The 18,406-nt window shown below is 42.5% G+C and overlaps 4 protein-coding genes across 6 annotated transcripts in view; 2 read left to right on the top strand and 2 right to left on the bottom strand.

The window, feature by feature from the left end:
* The window catches only part of snrnp35 (small nuclear ribonucleoprotein 35 (U11/U12)), a gene marked incomplete at its 5' end in the record, with an annotated part of 4,092 nt that extends 1,270 nt beyond the window's left edge, over nucleotides 1-2,822 (top strand). Inside the window, 1 exon segment of the mRNA XM_014341069.2 lies at nucleotides 1-2,822. Within this exon segment, the coding sequence (XP_014196555.2) occupies nucleotides 1,351-2,055 (705 nt within the window). The 3' untranslated portion in view covers nucleotides 2,056-2,822.
* Nucleotides 2,823-4,805: 1,983 nt separating this feature from the next.
* Nucleotides 4,806-8,817, top strand: si:dkeyp-69c1.9. 3 transcript variants are annotated; one of them, XM_042213508.1, is made up of 6 exons: nucleotides 4,806-4,901; nucleotides 5,041-5,081; nucleotides 6,769-6,927; nucleotides 7,444-7,566; nucleotides 8,249-8,459; nucleotides 8,548-8,817. In XM_042213508.1, exons 3-6 carry the CDS (start codon nucleotides 6,801-6,803, stop codon nucleotides 8,645-8,647), a joined length of 561 nt encoding a protein of 186 aa, XP_042069442.1. In that variant the 5' UTR covers nucleotides 4,806-4,901; nucleotides 5,041-5,081; nucleotides 6,769-6,800; the 3' UTR covers nucleotides 8,648-8,817. The 3 variants fall into 3 exon arrangements, with proteins under 3 accessions (XP_042069442.1, XP_042069441.1, XP_042069443.1); XM_042213507.1 differs by lacking the exons at nucleotides 4,806-4,901; nucleotides 5,041-5,081 and adding an exon at nucleotides 5,283-6,632 and having other exon boundaries at nucleotides 8,548-8,816; XM_042213509.1 differs by lacking the exons at nucleotides 4,806-4,901; nucleotides 5,041-5,081 and adding an exon at nucleotides 5,797-6,632 and having other exon boundaries at nucleotides 7,444-7,539; nucleotides 8,548-8,816.
* Nucleotides 8,818-9,520: 703 nt separating this feature from the next.
* LOC121812149 (BUD13 homolog) lies at nucleotides 9,521-14,547 on the bottom strand. Its single transcript, XM_042213502.1, is given in 10 exon segments — nucleotides 9,521-9,924; nucleotides 10,157-10,238; nucleotides 10,738-10,933; nucleotides 11,790-11,880; nucleotides 12,113-12,194; nucleotides 12,346-12,525; nucleotides 13,670-13,729; nucleotides 13,732-13,777; nucleotides 13,872-14,176; nucleotides 14,373-14,547. Coding segments are annotated over 10 exon segments (1,149 nt in total). The 5' UTR covers nucleotides 14,386-14,547; the 3' UTR covers nucleotides 9,521-9,830.
* Nucleotides 14,548-15,260: 713 nt separating this feature from the next.
* LOC121812148 (BUD13 homolog) lies at nucleotides 15,261-18,192 on the bottom strand (the record flags this gene model as incomplete). The annotated part of the gene is made up of 8 exons (XM_042213501.1): nucleotides 15,261-15,665; nucleotides 15,898-15,979; nucleotides 16,096-16,287; nucleotides 16,399-16,507; nucleotides 16,602-16,906; nucleotides 17,103-17,295; nucleotides 17,660-17,925; nucleotides 18,042-18,192. Coding segments are annotated over 8 exons (1,392 nt in total), but the record flags the coding sequence as incomplete, so codon positions are not given.
* Between the last annotated feature and the right edge of the window lie 214 nt (nucleotides 18,193-18,406).

The raw sequence follows: 18,406 nt of genomic DNA, 5'->3' as shown, positions 1-18,406 counted from the left end.
AAATGGAGTGTGGAGGATATGTAAAGGCTTTCAGAAAATGATGAATCTGGAGCAGAGCTAAAGAGCACACCTGCTCAACCTTTATGTATAATTTTTATGCTGTTAGAACAACAAGACTAGATGCATCTACGCAGCAAAAGTTCTTTTTTAAATAAACTACATAGAAGAATTTGTTTCACCTTTCCAAACCCTTTTGATACTGTACCATGTGTATCAGATGGAACTGTACAGAAAAATGAAGTGAAGCATGTTCACAATTTTTGTAAGAAGTTATTCACCGTGGAGCAGAAGCTGCTGTGGTTTCAGTGTTTTATTAAAGAATGTTTTTGTAATGCATTGTCCCAAGAGTGTTCAGGCACCTGTAACTTGGATAGCATTTGACATTCAGTCTTTTTAGATAATTTCATACACTTACCACCCATTTTATTAGGCAACAGTAACTCAAATAACCGCTTGTTACAACCAACATATTTTGGTCCTGGACATAGAAATAGAGACATGTCCCTCATGACTCCAAAATGAAACGTAGTGCACAGCAACCAAATGCTGAAAGAGAGTGTCCACAGCTGACTGTCGATGGTATGGTATAGCTGTGAGGGTTTTGTGTACAAGATAAATGCACATTTGAGAGTTCTGTGGTGTAGCTAAAAAAAGACTGGCCTACAGAGATGTGAAAAAAGCGGCATTCAAATAAGCCATTCCTTGCCATATTAATCAGGGAGTGCATACACTGACAGGATGATGTGACTCACAGTGAGGGAATCAGGTTGGGCTCTAATATTTTTTCTAGTAATGTCCGATTCAGTCTAACATCTGTAAAAGTTTTAAGGCACTTTCCACCAGCACTATCAAAAAGAATTATGGAAGAATGATTTGTAGAATCAAGGAATCGGTGTCCTGGTTGCACATGCTAGACCAATGGCTTAATAACACAACAATGCTATTGCCTTTAATCTGTCACTATCTATGCTATTGATTATGGTGTAATTATATAAAAAAATAATTTTTTTTAAAGTGACAGTATTACTTGCAGTATACTTGCAAATTTGTCGACTGATGCTATAATTAATCTACGTTATCTATTTTTAATTTAAGTTTTAAGTTGGTCTAAGTATCTTAGCACAGCGGAACTCTAGTATCCTTAGTCGGGCGAGTAGGGGGACTTTAAAATGTGACACACTCGACCCCGTTTCATTACGGAATGTTTTTGTTGATGCACTTGGAAGAGTGAAAAGATTCAGCGGTACTGGTATGGTTTAACGGGTAATTGGCGACTAATGCAGAGAAATATTAGCCCTGAAAACTGTTTGTAAAGCCCGTCAGTCTCCTGTGCCATCGTTCTAGTTTAAAATGGCTGACTGGAGTCCGATAGCGAAGGTGTACGACCCGCTGAAAGCTGGTAGCATCGACGGCACAGACGTGGAACCCCATGATCGAGCGGTCTGGAGGGCCATGGGTGCCAGGTACAAGCCCAACAAAGGCGTCGTTGGAGACCCACTGCTCACGCTTTTTGTGTCCCGCTTGAACCCACAGACCACCGAAGATAAACTACACAAAGTGTTCTCTAAGTACGGAGACATCCAGCGGCTCCGGCTGGTCCGGGACATTGTCACGGGTTTCTCCAAAGGATATGCCTTCATTGAGTACAAAGAGGAGCGGTCTGTGGTCCGGGCCCGCCGGGACGCCAACAAGCTGGTGGTCGACCAGCATGAAGTGTTCGTGGATTTTGAGCAAGAGAGGACTCTTAAAGGATGGGTGCCGCGGCGGCTCGGCGGCGGGCTTGGAGGGAAAAAGGAATCCGGACAGCTGCGGTTCGGCGGCAGGGACAGGCCTTTCCGTAAACCCATCAATCTCGGGGTAGACCCGGTGCAGGAACGAGGTGGTGGTGGTGGAGGGAGGGAGTGGGACAGACCAAGCGGGAGAGCCAGAGAGGATCGGGACCGACACAGAACAGCAGAGTGGGGCAACAGAGGAAGGAGAGATGACCGGGACAGAGGCCGAGAGTGGGATGACCGCAGGCACGGAGACAGGAGCAGGCACCGGGACCGGAGATGAAGCATGTGGCTGCACTTCAGCGGTACTGCAAGACTGACGGATGGTTCAAAGCACAGCTGAAGGCTTTCAAAGGAGGACAGTGAATGAGTGTGTGACTTGGATAACTGTTTGTGTGAAAGGTTACTTTTTTGTATGCTAATATTCTTCAGATTGTACTGTATGGTAATCAGGACTCTGCCTGTGGCAGAGTCCTGATTCCCAGTTCTTCTCAGGGAAGTCTCAGGAATGACAAAGTAGGGTTGTTGTGTTTTGTTGGGGTTTTTTTTTTTTTTTACAACTCTTTATTCTAGCGAAAAAATTACAATACGGGTGGTGTCCAGCCAAATGAGGCGTACATCCCGGATGTCAAACATGAGCGCCAGCAGCCAGAATCACTGCTTAAGAGTCCAATTGGATTGCTTTGGGTAATCGGAACTGTACTTTTATACAGTTATTATAAATATTATTACCCCACATATACAATTCAAATTTTATTTCTTGCAATTTAAGTCCCAACAGACTTTTTTCCCCATTTACTACAGAATGTTGTTTATCATTTAGATAAACTGAGACAAACCAAACTGCATTTCTTTTTCTGATATTAAGATATTCCAGGGATTAAATGTGTAGTTAAACTTCTTTTCACTGACAGAAAGGGAAGTTTCGCTGGTCCGGCCCACTCAGTGTCAAAGGCTATATGTGACTCACAATGTAAAATGAGTTTGCAGTTTTGTTTTGTTTTTAAAAAAGCATAAGTTTAAGAGCACATTGTCAGCCCCATTTCTTTTTAAAAAAATGTAAATCAGATTATATCATAAACAATAAAATTCATCATTGTTTTGAAATCTAAGGTGTTACTGTTTGTCAAAGTGTTGCAACACGTTTAAGATTTCCCAAGTTGGGTAGTTTTCCAGTGTAGCCTCATGTGACCCCTGTTTTCAGAGTTGGTAATGATGTGTTGTGCAAGATTTATACTTGAGGGAAGAAAACTCAGTATTCAAACACATTTACTCCTTTTTCCATATACATGCAACTCAGGAATTTGAATCAAATGCTTACTCAGCTCTTACTCAGCCATCTGATCCTCGGTCCTGCCCAGTGAGGTCAATCAGCTTTCGGTTATGGGTCACTGGGTGGATTCTTAAACTGTGCACAAGTATTTCTGAAGTCATCAATATGAAAGATGACGGGAAATGAATCTCTTATTTCATTAAAAGGTAATTCTCTAATGTACCAGAAAAAAACAAGAGGCAGAACTGACTTTTATTTCCAAGTATGTTCTGAGTAGTAAGCTGTCAATTATAGTGTTATTTATACGAAGAGAAAATGAAGTTAGTGCAAACACATATACGTCAAACACACTGAAAACTGAGGCTTTTTTCCACTGGTTTGTGTTTATTACTGTTTGATTATTGGGAATACATGCTGGGACAAGACAAATTTCAAGCATTTGTTAAATATGACTTTGACATTTAATATTAATCATGCATGTATGCAAACATGCAAGATGATTTCCACTGCCGCTTAGAAGTCATGCTTAGCTGGTCTTTGCCTTCCACCGTACCCGACATTCACGATGGGCCAGCCTGGGTAAGTCTCTCTTTGGACCGTGCTGAAGTTGATCCTGTGAATCAGAAGAATCAGAGCACGCAGACACAGAGTAGCTGCTCCCTACATGAAGGACACTGTGATGATGATAAACCTGCTCTCACCTGAACGCAGGATTGATGCCAATGTTGTCAGGCTGCGGGAAAGCAGGTGTCCGCCTCCTGTGGCAGGAGGATGGGGGAGGGAAGTCTTTCTGATACTGAGACTGCATCTGGGCTGTTTCCTGTTCGTTTTTTGCTGCTGCTGACATGTGATCACGGTAGCCTTCTTGCTCATTCCCTCTCACTTCTCTGTCCTCGCGTCTGTTTCCTCTTCCTGTTTATCATGAGGATGCAGGAGGAGAATGGTGAGATTCCTGTTGTGTGTTACAGCCTGCTGAAGGGTAATCAGAACTTTGCTAAAGGCAGAATTTCATCAACAGTAATCACACTTTCCACAAATAAACTTTCTTACTTTCTTGATCATACTAAATATATTACACTATTTGCTTTTTTCATTTTAATCTTGAGAGAATAATACTTTATACATAAATGAGATGAAATGTTCTTATGGATATAAATCATTTGCTTTGGATGTCGCAGAGCTGTGTGAAGGACACGGGAACACATACACAAATAATTACTGCTGAGGGCAATCCAATCCTGTGTCTGTGAGTAAGAGTGGCAGGAATTTCACTGCACAGCAGAGAAAACAATATCACTCCTCCACATGCTCTGTGTCTATAACAGCATTTTCACATTTAACCTTATATGGTCTTTCTTATGTTCTATTTGAGGTATTAAATACTTTATTACAGTGTTTTTCAGTTTAATGGCAGTGTAGGGTTTTTTTAATCTAAGTTTTAATCACAAAATCACCTTTATAATCTCTACCATCTCTGCCTTCTCACTCATAGCACACTGCCCAAACCATTTCCAAGACACACACGTGCACTGAACAGAAAGCCACAGCCTTGCGTGCACTGTGCCATCATAAATGAGTCTTATCTTTATACAGACATGATGAGTTTACTCTCTAGGGTGAGCCAAGTCTGTTGACCTTTGCCTGGATCTTGGTCTGGGATAGGCCTGAAGCAGAAAGCCTCACGTGATGTGGTCTCCATCTTAGCAGGTGTGTCCGGGTAGAGGAGGAATCCTAAAAAGGGTGAAACGTAGACTGTTGACTCTTGTTCCCCTTTTTTAACCCACTACTTTGGAGTGATTCCAGTTAGCACAGAACATGTAGCCCAACGCTGTTCACAGTTTCTGAAATCTTTCCAGGTAGGTCTCTTTTTCACAGCTTGTTTACTTTGCATATAAATTCTATAAAATATGCTTAATGGCAGTGACAATTAATCATTCACACAGACCTGATTTTTGTGACAACAAAACAAAGTTTTATTTCTGTCTGCTTATTTAGTGATGTGCACCGAGATTAAAGCGAGATCAGAAATAATGACGGTAATTTTGAATCCTTTTGTTATTTCTTGACTAGGACATTGTTTCTATTTCTGTTTTACTCTTTTCAGTGTTTGAACTTTCTTTCATTTTTGAAAAAAACGATGCAATGTTTTACTGTATTTCTTTCTTTGATCCCACTGGGAGCCGTGAAACTAATGGAGTTATTTGTGCTAGGGGAGGGAGGGAGGGTGGTGTGGGGGGTGATGAGTGCAGTGGTGGGAACAGAGCTTTGCTGACTAATACCTCCATGTTAACCCTGGAAAGACTTGAGAACATTTCCCAGCTGTCATTTTCATCTTCGTTCCCATTTGTGAAGCCTAAGATTCACTCTGTAATTTTAACTTTCTTCACCAGATGCAGAGGGTTTTTGTTTTTGGAAATTAGTTTTGTCATGCCGCTCTCTCCCTTTTTAAAAAAAAAAAACATTCGAAAAACAAAAAGAAGCACCACGAGATTCAGAGGTTCGGTAGACCTTGTACCGAGACATACTCAGTATGTGGGTTAGGAGAACAACGGATAAAAATTGGGGGAAATTGGATAAAAGGATAAAAAAATAACACTCACATACTGAAAATGCACAACATAGTGGTAAAAGTCTCAGACAAATAGGGTTTAAAATGACGTCTTCCGCCAACACCTAAGATTATTGTTGTCATATATTATAGTAAGTGATTTGCAAGCTTGTGAGGAATTTACAATAAACAAAAAAATACCTTAAAAAGGATTGCATCACTTAAGAGTTTTTCCATAAATATAAGACTACCTGCTGAAAAGTGCAGGCTCAAACAAGCCCTCTAATGTGAAAAAAGTAATGCTGGATTCATGTCAAAGACGCAGGGAACATTGCTGAGTTCTAGCCAAATGCCCCAGGGTAACTACTGAATGGGAAACTTGTCATTTTCTCTTCCCCCCTTCTTTTTTTCCATTCCTTTCTTGGCTTGGTGTGTCACTTAACACTGCTGTGGTCAAATTTATTTTGCCATCATCACACTTGGTACTGTGCAGCCACCCTTGCAAGACATTTAAACGCATTAACTTTGGAAACAAGGCTTAGCTCGGCACTTCTAGCTTATGGGTGCTGATATTTTATGTCTGTCTGTCAGCAAGACAAACTACCAAGTCAAGCTTGGTGGACAGGTGAAGCAAATCCAGATCACTTTTATTTTAAATTCAAAAACGGATCGTTGGCTTTAGTGGAGAATGGAGTCTCTGGCCAACTTTCTAGTTTACTTAAAAATGGTCATCCAGCCTTTATTTTAATAATATTACTTATAAAAAATTCTCATTTTGGAGCATATTCCCTTTTAAACCTGTCTGACTGAACTCACAGACCAAAGTTTCAGCATTCTGGTACTTCATCTGCTTTATTGTCCCAGCTGGTTACTGCTCTATCTGCCAGCCACCGGTGAACAACAGAACACCATGACTACTGCAGTAAACAAGCTTTAAGAAGCTCTTTGTATAAGCGGGCACACAAACACTCACAGTGCAGAGAAATATAGGAAGTAGAGGGTAACACGGCAGAAAGCTTATGTGTTTTTTAAAAGGAAGGTAAGCATTACAGTCACAATGCCCCCCATTTTAAATTTCATAGTTAATATTCTTGGATTTGGTAGGTTTTTTTTAATTAAATTCTGATAGTTTTTTTTTCTTACTTTTTAATGCATCTTTTCTAAAACTTTTTTAGGAGCAGACACCAAAGATTCAGAACATCGGGTGATGCCAGTGATCCAGGAACCAGCAGACAAAATGTTCTTTGAAAATGCCAGCCTGCAGCAACCGCGTCGCCACCACGAATTCTTTCTGCGCAGTAGACCCTACAGGGGCGAACCACCAACAGTGGCAGGTAAAGTCCTGCTGCTCCTTCATACCAGCAACAGATAAAGTTACTTATGCTCTCAAATCCTCCACTGTCAGCTTTAATCATCTAAATTAGTGTTTGTAAAAAAAGCTCAGTGGCAAAGGAAAAAAAGAAAGAAAGTTCAAACACTGAAAAGAGTAAAACAGAAATAGAAACAATGTCCTAGTCAAGAAATAACAAAAGGATTCAAAATTACCGTCATTATTTCTGATCTCGCTTTAATCTCGGTGCACATCACTAAATAAGCAGACAGAAATAAAACTTTGTTTTGTTGTCACAAAAATCAGGTCTGTGTGAATGATTAATTGTCACTGCCATTACGCGTATTTTATAGAATTTATATGCAAAGTAAACAAGCTGTGAAAAAGAGACCTACCTGGAAAGATTTCAGAAACTGTGAACAGCGTTGGGCTACATGTTCTGTGCTAACTGGAATCACTCCAAAGTAGTGGGTTAAAAAAGGGGAACAAGAGTCAACAGTCTACGTTTCACCCTTTTTAGGATTCCTCCTCTACCCGGACACACCTGCTAAGATGGAGACCACATCACGTGAGGCTTTCTGCTTCAGGCCTATCCCAGACCAAGATCCAGGCAAAGGTCAACAGACTTGGCTCACCCTAGAGAGTAAACTCATCATGTCTGTATAAAGATAAGACTCATTTATGATGGCACAGTGCACGCAAGGCTGTGGCTTTCTGTTCAGTGCACGTGTGTGTCTTGGAAATGGTTTGGGCAGTGTGCTATGAGTGAGAAGGCAGAGATGGTAGAGATTATAAAGGTGATTTTGTGATTAAAACTTAGATTAAAAAAACCCTACACTGCCATTAAACTGAAAAACACTGTAATAAAGTATTTAATACCTCAAATAGAACATAAGAAAGACCATATAAGGTTAAATGTGAAAATGCTGTTATAGACACAGAGCATGTGGAGGAGTGATATTGTTTTCTCTGCTGTGCAGTGAAATTCCTGCCACTCTTACTCACAGACACAGGATTGGATTGCCCTCAGCAGTAATTATTTGTGTATGTGTTCCCGTGTCCTTCACACAGCTCTGCGACATCCAAAGCAAATGATTTATATCCATAAGAACATTTCATCTCATTTATGTATAAAGTATTATTCTCTCAAGATTAAAATGAAAAAAGCAAATAGTGTAATATATTTAGTAAGAAAGTTTATTTGTGGAAAGTGTGATTACTGTTGATGAAATTCTGCCTTTAGCAAAGTTCTGATTACCCTTCAGCAGGCTGTAACACACAACAGGAATCTCACCATTCTCCTCCTGCATCCTCATGATAAACAGGAAGAGGAAACAGACGCGAGGACAGAGAAGTGAGAGGGAATGAGCAAGAAGGCAACCGTGATCACATGTCAGCAGCAGCAAAAAACGAACAGGAAACAGCCCAGATGCAGTCTCAGTATCAGAAAGACTTCCCTCCCCCATCCTCCTGCCACAGGAGGCGGACACCTGCTTTCCCGCAGCCTGACAACATTGGCATCAATCCTGCGTTCAGGTGAGAGCAGGTTTATCATCATCACAGTGTCCTTCATGTAGGGAGCAGCTACGCTGTGTCTGCGTGCTCTGATTCTTCTGATTCACAGGATCAACTTCAGCACGGTCCAAAGAGAGACTTACCCAGGCTGGCCCATCGTGAATGTCGGGTACGGTGGAAGGCAAAGACCAGCTAAGCATGACTTCTAAGCGGCAGTGGAAATCATCTTGCATGTTTGCATACATGCATGATTAATATTAAATGTCAAAGTCATATTTAACAAATGCTTAAAATTTGTCTTGTCCCAGCATGTATTCCCAATAATCAAACAGTAATAAACACAAACCAGTGGAAAAAAGCCTCAGTTTTCAGTGTGTTTGACGTATATGTGTTTGCACTAACTAACTAAATTTTTTTTTATATATATAATTACACCATAATCAATAGCATAGATAGTGACAGATTAAAGGCAATAGCATTGTTGTGTTATTAAGCCATTGGTCTAGCATGTGCAACCAGGACACCGATTCCTTGATTCTACAAATCATTCTTCCATAATTCTTTTTGATAGTGCTGGTGGAAAGTGCCTTAAAACTTTTACAGATGTTAGACTGAATCGGACATTACTAGAAAAAATATTAGAGCCCAACCTGATTCCCTCACTGTGAGTCACATCATCCTGTCAGTGTATGCACTCCCTGATTAATATGGCAAGGAATGGCTTATTTGAATGCCGCTTTTTTCACATCTCTGTAGGCCAGTCTTTTTTTAGCTACACCACAGAACTCTCAAATGTGCATTTATCTTGTACACAAAACCCTCACAGCTATACCATACCATCGACAGTCAGCTGTGGACACTCTCTTTCAGCATTTGGTTGCTGTGCACTACGTTTCATTTTGGAGTCATGAGGGACATGTCTCTATTTCTATGTCCAGGACCAAAATATGTTGGTTGTAACAAGCGGTTATTTGAGTTACTGTTGCCTAATAAAATGGGTGGTAAGTGTATAAAATTATCTAAAAAGACTGAATGTCAAATGCTATCCAAGTTACAGGTGCCTGAACACTCTTGGGACAATGCATTACAAAAACATTCTTTAATAAAACACTGAAACCACAGCAGCTTCTGCTCCACGGTGAATAACTTCTTACAAAAATTGTGAACATGCTTCACTTCATTTTTCTGTACAGTTCCATCTGATACACATGGTACAGTATCAAAAGGGTTTGGAAAGGTGAAACAAATTCTTCTATGTAGTTTATTTAAAAAAGAACTTTTGCTGCGTAGATGCATCTAGTCTTGTTGTTCTAACAGCATAAAAATTATACATAAAGGTTGAGCAGGTGTGCTCTTTAGCTCTGCTCCAGATTCATCATTTTCTGAAAGCCTTTACATATCCTCCACACTCCATTTATAGGCCGCTTCCTGCACAGCCTTTTTATCTGCCATCCTCTGGTAGCGTTTCTGTTCAAAACCATTTGACCTGCAAGACACAAATAAAATAACCCTATTAATTATGATACAACAAGCTAAAAGGCCAAAGACAATCCATTCAATTAGGCGCAAATTTAATATAGACGTGGAAAAAAATGATCACAATTTCTTTACCATTAATGTGCAAAATGACAAACTGATGTGTGTATTAAAAACATTCAATATTAAACTACAGTTCTGTCCTCAACAGTTTTCCTCTGTCACCGATGCACAAACTCTACCTGTCAACTCCATCCCAGCGGTACCCCGGTGGAATATTGAACCGGTTTGGAGGTGGAGCAGGGCCTTTATATCGAGGTTTCTCTACAAAAAATCAAAACAAACATACAAATAAATAAAAATACAAACAGTAGCAAAAACAAAACTGCTGCTATTTAAAAGCAGAGTCAGAGTCTGAGCCCCGTTTAGTTTTTGAGGGCCTCCTTGGGGGAGATTGGTCGGAGTCTGAGGCGTTTCCCTTCAGGGGCCTTTTTCTCGAGGGAGACGGATCCGAGTCTGAATCATGTCTATTCTGACCCTTCTTAGCCACCGCTGACCGATGAGGATCCGGTGAGCGTTTTTTACTTAACAAGGATGAGCTGAGCTTGCTTTTGTTGGAGGCTGAATCTGACAAAGACACAGTTAATTTGTTAATTTTCATTTTGTAATGCCTTTTGAACAAAAATTAAAGATTTATTATTAGATCAAGGTATGTCTTTAAAAGAAATTTCCATTCAAAACTCATGTTAAATGGGTCTCTGCTTTTTACTTTTATTCATATGCCACACCAGATTCCACTTTACAATTTAAATGGATCACTCACCTTTACTTTGCATTTTTTCTGACTTTCCTGAACACTGTCTTGGTGGTGACAAGTCTGGGGAGTCATGGCGTCTTCTCTTGGGAGGAGAGACATCTGGAGAGTCGTGAGGTCTTCTCTTGGGAGGAGAGACATCTGGAGAGTCGTGAGGTCTTCTCTTGGGAGGAGAGACATCTGGAGAGTCGTGAGGTCTTCTCTTGGGAGGAGAGACATCTGGAGAGTCGTGAGGTCTTCTCTTGGGAGGAGAGACATCTGGAGAGTCGTGAGGTCTTCTCTTGGGAGGAGAGACATCTGGAGAGTCGTGAGGTCTTCTCTTGGGAGGAGAGACATCTGGAGAGTCATGAGTCTTCTCTTGGGAGGAGAGACATCTGGAGAGTCATGGCGTCTTCTCTTGGGAGGAGAGACATCTGGAGAGTCGTGAGGTCTTCTCTTGGGAGGAGAGACATCTGGAGAGTCGTGAGGTCTTCTCTTGGGAGGAGAGACATCTGGAGAGTCGTGAGGTCTTCTCTTGGGAGGAGAGACATCTGGAGAGTCGTGAGGTCTTCTCTTGGGAGGAGAGACATCTGGAGAGTCATGGCGTCTTCTCTTGGGAGGAGAGACATCTGGAGAGTCGTGAGGTCTTCTCTTGGGAGGAGAGACATCTGGAGAGTCGTGAGGTCTTCTCTTGGGAGGAGAGACATCTGGAGAGTCGTGGTCTTCTCTTGGGAGGAGAGACATCTGGAGAGTCATGGCGTCTTCTCTTGGGAGGAGAGACATCTGGAGAGTCATGGCGTCTAGATCAACTGGCGTTAGTCGAACAGATGTGTGGCAGACTTCCGTTTCAGGAGCTGCTACCTACAGACCAGCAAAAAAACGCCAAATGTGTCATCTGTGACATTTGTGAGGTTATCTCAAACACACTCCGTCAGTCTTGATGCTGTTGAACAACAAAATGTTTAAAAATGTGGCGAGTTTACCTGGTGATATCCTTCTAACAGCATAACAATTATACATAAAGGTTGAGCAGGTGTGCTCTTTAGCTCTGCTCCAGATTCATCATTTTCTGAAAGCCTTTACATATCCTCCACACTCCATTTATAGGCCGCTTCCTGCACAGCCTTTTTATCTGCCATCCTCTGGTAGCGTTTCTGTTCAAAACCATTTGACCTGCAAGACACAAATAAAATAACCCTATTAATTATGATACAACAAGCTAAAAGGCCAAAGACAATCCATTCAATTAGGCGCAAATTTAATATAGACGTGGAAAAAAATGATCACAATTTCTTTACCATTAATGTGCAAAATGACAAACTGATGTGTGTATTAAAAACATTCAATATTAAACTACAGTTCTGTCCTCAACAGTTTTCCTCTGTCACCGATGCACAAACTCTACCTGTCAACTCCATCCCAGCGGTACCCCGGTGGAATATTGAACCGGTTTGGAGGTGGAGCAGGGCCTTTATATCGAGGTTTCTCTACAAAAAATCAAAACAAACATACAAATAAATAAAAATACAAACAGTAGCAAAAACAAAACTGCTGCTATTTAAAAGCTTCTTACAAGGATTGACCTGGTGAAATAAAATAAAGTCATAAATAAAATAAAACATATGTAATGTTAAACACCTTGTGTTTTTGTGCCACGGTCCTTTTTACGCCTGAGCATTGCAGCCATACGATCGCCTTCTCTTTCCTGTTCTCTCAACATGCGGTCAAGATCCTCATCGTAACGTGCCAGTGGCTTAAGGGCTTCGCGCAGCACGTCCGCAAGTTTCTGCTGATGCATCCGGATCGCTGCCAACCTATGTAATTATTAGACTACCGTATTTCCCGGACTACAAAGCGCACCTGAATATTAGCCGCACAAGCTAAAATCAGGGGAAAATCCTGTTTTGTACATACATTAGCCGCACCTGACCAAAAGCCGCAGGTGTTTCAATGTTGACTTATCATATGTAAGAGAATATGCACAAAGCGAATTGTCAGGAAAGAGATGGCTGTTTGGAGACACACCCACTTTTATTAATATTTTGAAAAACAAGTTATGGGTACATATTTGCACATTTGTAGCTATACGTCGACTGTCTGTCATAAATCGAGTAACAAATGTAGTACATAACAGATAACCTACAGCACACCAGAAAAATAGATTCGACTACCTTTTAGGCTCAGGTGCAGTGACACTGCTTTAACAAGAAGAAAAGTCAGTCATTCACCACCACTCTTTGCGCACTAAAACCACCAAAGTCCTCTTCTCCAGTGTCGGATACGAAACAGGCTCAGGGTGGCTTCGTCATCCACTCTCAGCTTCTTTCCTTCGTTGTCACTTTCAAAACCAAAGAAATCCTCGTTGTCAGTGTCAGAGTCGAACACCCTCAGAAGGGCCGTGGCGGTGTCCTCCTCTCCATCATGCAGCAGTCCAGCCCTTCGAAATCCGTTGGTGATCATGGATGTTTTCACACTTTTCCACGCTGTCAGAATTCCACCGGTGGAGTTGAGCATACTTGCTTTTCGCAAGTTTATGCCGCTCGTCATCACGCCTCCGGCTGAACGCGTAGCGCTACTTTGAAGTTTGTTTTTCGCGCTACTTGTACGGCACTATGTTGCCTGGCGGATGGACATGTGACCAACATACCACTCTTGAACCCCGATACTGTGTGTCTGATCACATGCCCTTCCGCCAGGCAACGTAGTGCCGTACAACAGCGGAACAAACAAAACAAATCGTCTTACGATATGACAAAAATCATGGACAATCCATAGAAAAGCCGCACCTGACTAAAAGCCGCAGGGTTCAAAGCTTGTGCAAAAAGTAGCAGCTTATAGCCCGACAATTACGGTAAATAAAATACGACAATATAGATGATAAGCTGAAATGAGATGCAAAGCTGTACGAAGCTCTTCCATCAATGGGTGTAAAAATATCTTAAGAGAGAAAAGTTGATGAAACCTTCAAGTGGCTGATTGTGTTTTTCTCTGCGTCTGTTCTCCTCTTTCTCTTTCCTTAAATGTCCACAGAAACCAGGCCTGCCTTTCCACCAGATAGCATCCTTTGGCCCTGGTTATAAAAAAAAAAAGACAATGAAAAATATAATAACATTTGAGTGAAATCAGATTTGACATTAATCTTTGTTCCAACACAGTCTGCTTACCTGTGACTGGCCTGGCCTACGAGGTGGTGACAAATCTCCATCCGAGTCCCTTCCACTCAGTGGCCGCACTCTGGGTGGAGACTGGTCAGAGTCTGAGCCCCGTTTAGTTTTTGAGGGCCTCCTTGGGGGAGATTGGTCGGAGTCTGAGGCGTTTCCCTTCAGGGGCCTTTTTCTCGAGGGAGACGGATCCGAGTCTGAATCATGTCTATTCTGACCCTTCTTAGCCACCGCTGACCGATGAGGATCCGGTGAGCGTTTTTTACTTAACAAGGATGAGCTGAGCTTGCTTTTGTTGGAGGCTGAATCTGACAAAGACACAGTTAATTTGTTAATTTTCATTTTGTAATGCCTTTTGAACAAAAATTAAAGATTTATTATTAGATCAAGGTATGTCTTTAAAAGAAATTTCCATTCAAAACTCATGTTAAATGGGTCTCTGCTTTTTACTTTTATTCATATGCCACACCAGATTCCACTTTACAATTTAAATGGATCACTCACCTTTACTTTGCATTTTTTCTGACTTTCCTGAACACTGTCTTGGTGGTGACAAGTCTGGGGAGTCATGGCGTCTTCTCTTGGGAGGAGAGACATCTGGAGAGTCGTGAGGTCTTCTCTTGGGAGGAGAGACATCTGGAGAGTCGTGAGGTCTTCTCTTGGGAGGAGAGACATCTGGAGAGTCTGAGGTCTTCTCTTGGGAGGAGAGACATCTGGAGAGTCGTGAGGTCTTCTCTTGGGAGGAGAGACATCTGGAGAGTCGTGAGGTCTTCTCTTGGGAGGAGAGACATCTGGAGAGTCGTGAGGTCTTCTCTTGGGAGGAGAGACATCTGGAGAGTCGTGAGGTCTTCTCTTGAGGAGAGACATCTGGAGAGTCGTGGGTCTTCTCTTGGGAGGAGAGACATCTGGAAGTCGGATTCTGGGATCTGAGGTCATCTTCTTGGGAGGAGAGACATCTGGAGAGTCGTGAGGTCTTCTCTTGGGAGGAGAGACATCTGGAGAGTCGTGAGGTCTTCTCTTGGGAGGAGAGACATCTGGAGAGTCGTGAGGTCTGTCCTTGGGAGGAGAGACATCTGGAGAGTCTGGTCTTCTCTTGGGAGGAGAGACATCTGGAGAGTCGTGAGGTCTTCTCTTGGGAGGAGAGACATCTGGAGAGCGTAGGTCAGTGGAAGAACTCAGAGTCCGTCTTCTCTTGGGAGGAGAGACATCTGGAGAGTCGTGAGGTCTTCTCTTGGGAGGAGAGACATCTGGAGAGTCGTGAGGTCTTCTCTTGGGAGGAGAGACATCTGGAGAGTCGTGAGGTCTTCTCTTGGGAGGAGAGACATCTGGAGAGTCAGGCTCTTTTGAGGAGATCTGGGATCGTCTCTCTTGGAGAGAGACGAGGAGTAGTCCTGTGAGGAGAGACATCTGGAGAGTCGTGAGGTCTAGATCAACTGGCGTTAGTCGAACAGATGTGTGGCAGACTTCCGTTTCAGGAGCTGCTACCTACAGACCAGCAAAAAAACGCCAAATGTGTCATCTGTGACATTTGTGAGGTTATCTCAAACACACTCCGTCAGTCTTGATGCTGTTGAACAACAAAATGTTTAAAAATGTGGCGAGTTTACCTGGTGATATCCTTCTAACAGCATAACAATTATACATAAAGGTTGAGCAGGTGTGCTCTTTAGCTCTGCTCCAGATTCATCATTTTCTGAAAGCCTTTACATATCCTCCACACTCCATTTATAGGCCGCTTCCTGCACAGCCTTTTTATCTGCCATCCTCTGGTAGCGTTTCTGTTCAAAACCATTTGACCTGCAAGACACAAATAAAATAACCCTATTAATTATGATACAACAAGCTAAAAGGCCAAAGACAATCCATTCAATTAGGCGCAAATTTAATATAGACGTGGAAAAAAATGATCACAATTTCTTTACCATTAATGTGCAAAATGACAAACTGATGTGTGTATTAAAAACATTCAATATTAAACTACAGTTCTGTCCTCAACAGTTTTCCTCTGTCACCGATGCACAAACTCTACCTGTCAACTCCATCCCAGCGGTACCCCGGTGGAATATTGAACCGGTTTGGAGGTGGAGCAGGGCCTTTATATCGAGGTTTCTCTACAAAAAATCAAAACAAACATACAAATAAATAAAAATACAAACAGTAGCAAGGATTGACCTGGTGAAATAAAATAAAGTCATAAATAAAATAAAACATATGTAATGTTAAACACCTTGTGTTTTTGTGCCACGGTCCTTTTTACGCCTGAGCATTGCAGCCATACGATCGCCTTCTCTTTCCTGTTCTCTCAACATGCGGTCAAGATCCTCATCGTAACGTGCCAGTGGCTTAAGGGCTTCGCGCAGCACGTCCGCAAGTTTCTGCTGATACATCCGGATCGCTGCCAACCTATGTAATTCTAGGACTAAATAAAATACGACAATATAGATGATAAGCTGAAATGAGATGCAAAGCTGTACGAAGCTCTTCCATCAATGGGTGTAAAAATATCTTAAGAGAGAAAAGTTGATGAAACCTTCAAGTGGCTGATTGTGTTTTTCTCTGCGTCTGTTCTCCTCTTTCTCTTTCCTTAAAATGTCCACAGAAACCAGGCCTGCCTTTCCACCAGATAGCATCCTTTGGCCCTGGTTATAAAAAAAAAAAGACAATGAAAAATATAATAACATTTGAGTGAAATCAGATTTGACATTAATCTTTGTTCCAACACAGTCTGCTTACCTGTGACTGGCCTGGCCTACGAGGTGGTGACAAATGTCCATCCGAGTCCCTTCCACTCAGTGGCCGCACTCTGGGTGGAGACTGGTCAGAGTCTGAGCCCCGTTTAGTTTTTGAGGGCCTCCTTGGGGGAGATTGGTCGGAGTCTGAGGCGTTTCCCTTCAGGGGCCTTTTTCTCGAGGGAGACGGATCCGAGTCTGAATCATGTCTATTCTGACCCTTCTTAGCCACCGCTGACCGATGAGGATCCGGTGAGCGTTTTTTACTTAACAAGGATGAGCTGAGCTTGCTTTTGTTGGAGGCTGAATCTGACAAAGACACAGTTAATTTGTTAATTTTCATTTTGTAATGCCTTTTGAACAAAAATTAAAGATTTATTATTAGATCAAGGTATGTCTTTAAAAGAAATTTCCATTCAAAACTCATGTTAAATGGGTCTCTGCTTTTTACTTTTATTCATATGCCACACCAGATTCCACTTTACAATTTAAATGGATCACTCACCTTTACTTTGCATTTTTTCTGACTTTCCTGAACACTGTCTTGGTGGTGACAAGTCTGGGGAGTCATGGCGTCTTCTCTTGGGAGGAGAGACATCTGGAGAGTCGTGAGGTCTTCTCTTGGGAGGAGAGACATCTGGAGAGTCGTGAGGTCTTCTCTTGGGAGGAGAGACATCTGGAGAGTCATGGCGTCTTCTCTTGGGAGGAGAGACATCTGGAGAGTCGTGAGCGTCTTCTCTTGGGAGGAGAGACATCTGGAGAGTCGTGAGGTCTTCTCTTGGGAGGAGAGACATCTGGAGAGTCGTGAGGTCTTCTCTTGGGAGGAGAGACATCTGGAGAGTCGTGAGGTCTTCTCTTGGGAGGAGAGACATCTGGAGAGTCGTGAGGTCTTCTCTTGGGAGGAGAGACATCTGGAGAGTCGTGAGGTCTTCTCTTGGGAGGAGAGACATCTGGAGAGTCGTGAGGTCTTCTCTTGGGAGGAGAGACATCTGGAGAGTCGTGAGGTCTTCTCTTGGGAGGAGAGACATCTGGAGAGTCGTGAGGTCTTCTCTTGGGAGGAGAGACATCTGGAGAGTCGTGAGGTCTTCTCTTGGGAGGAGAGACATCTGGAGAGTCGTGAGGTCTTCTCTTGGGAGGAGAGACATCTGGAGAGTCGTGAGGTCTTCTCTTGGGAGGAGAGACATCTGGAGAGTCGTGAGGTCTTCTCTTGGGAGGAGAGACATCTGGAGAGTCGTGAGGTCTTCTCTTGGGAGGAGAGACATCTGGAGAGTCGTGAGGTCTAGTCCTGGGAGGAGAGACATCTGGAGAGTCGTGAGGTCTTCTCTTGGTGGTGACAAGTCTGGGGAGTCATGGCGTCTTCTCTTGGGAGGAGAGACATCTGGAGAGTCATGAGGTCTTCTCTTGGGAGGAGAGACATCTGGAGAGTCATGAGGTCTTCTCTTGGGAGGAGAGACATCAGAAGAGTCATGGCGTCTTCTCTTGGGAGGAGAGACATCTGGAGAGTCGTGAGGTCTTCTCTTGGGAGGAGAGACATCTGGAGAGTCATGGCGTCTTCTCTTGGGAGGAGAGACATCTGGAGAGTCATGGCGTCTAGATCAACTGGCGTTAGTCGAACAGATGTGTGGCAGACTTCCGTTTCAGGAGCTGCTACCTACAGACCAGCAAAAAAACGCCAAATGTGTCATCTGTGACATTTGTGAGGTTATCTCAAACACACTCCGTCAGTCTTGATGCTGTTGAACAACAAAATGTTTAAAAATGTGGCGAATTTACTTGGTGATATCCTTCTAACAGCATAACAATTATACA

This window comes from Haplochromis burtoni, unplaced genomic scaffold (genome assembly GCF_018398535.1).
Source record: "Haplochromis burtoni strain Fernald_Lab_line unplaced genomic scaffold, NCSU_Asbu1 Contig_447, whole genome shotgun sequence".
NCBI lineage: Eukaryota > Metazoa > Chordata > Actinopteri > Cichliformes > Cichlidae > Haplochromis > Haplochromis burtoni.
Note: the sequence above shows the minus strand (reverse complement) of the source record. Positions and strands in the feature narration are given on the sequence as shown.

Bases quoted from the DNA above. Each gene is read 5' to 3' on its own strand.
- si:dkeyp-69c1.9 (XM_042213508.1), top strand. From the start codon at position 6,801: ATGCCAGTGATCCAGGAACCAGCAGACAAAATGTTCTTTGAAAATGCC. The intron at 6,928-7,443 runs GTAAAGTCCTGC...CACCCTTTTTAG, and splicing joins CGAACCACCAACAGTGGCAG to GATTCCTCCTCTACCCGGAC. The intron at 8,460-8,547 runs GTGAGAGCAGGT...TCTGATTCACAG, and splicing joins GGCATCAATCCTGCGTTCAG to GATCAACTTCAGCACGGTCC.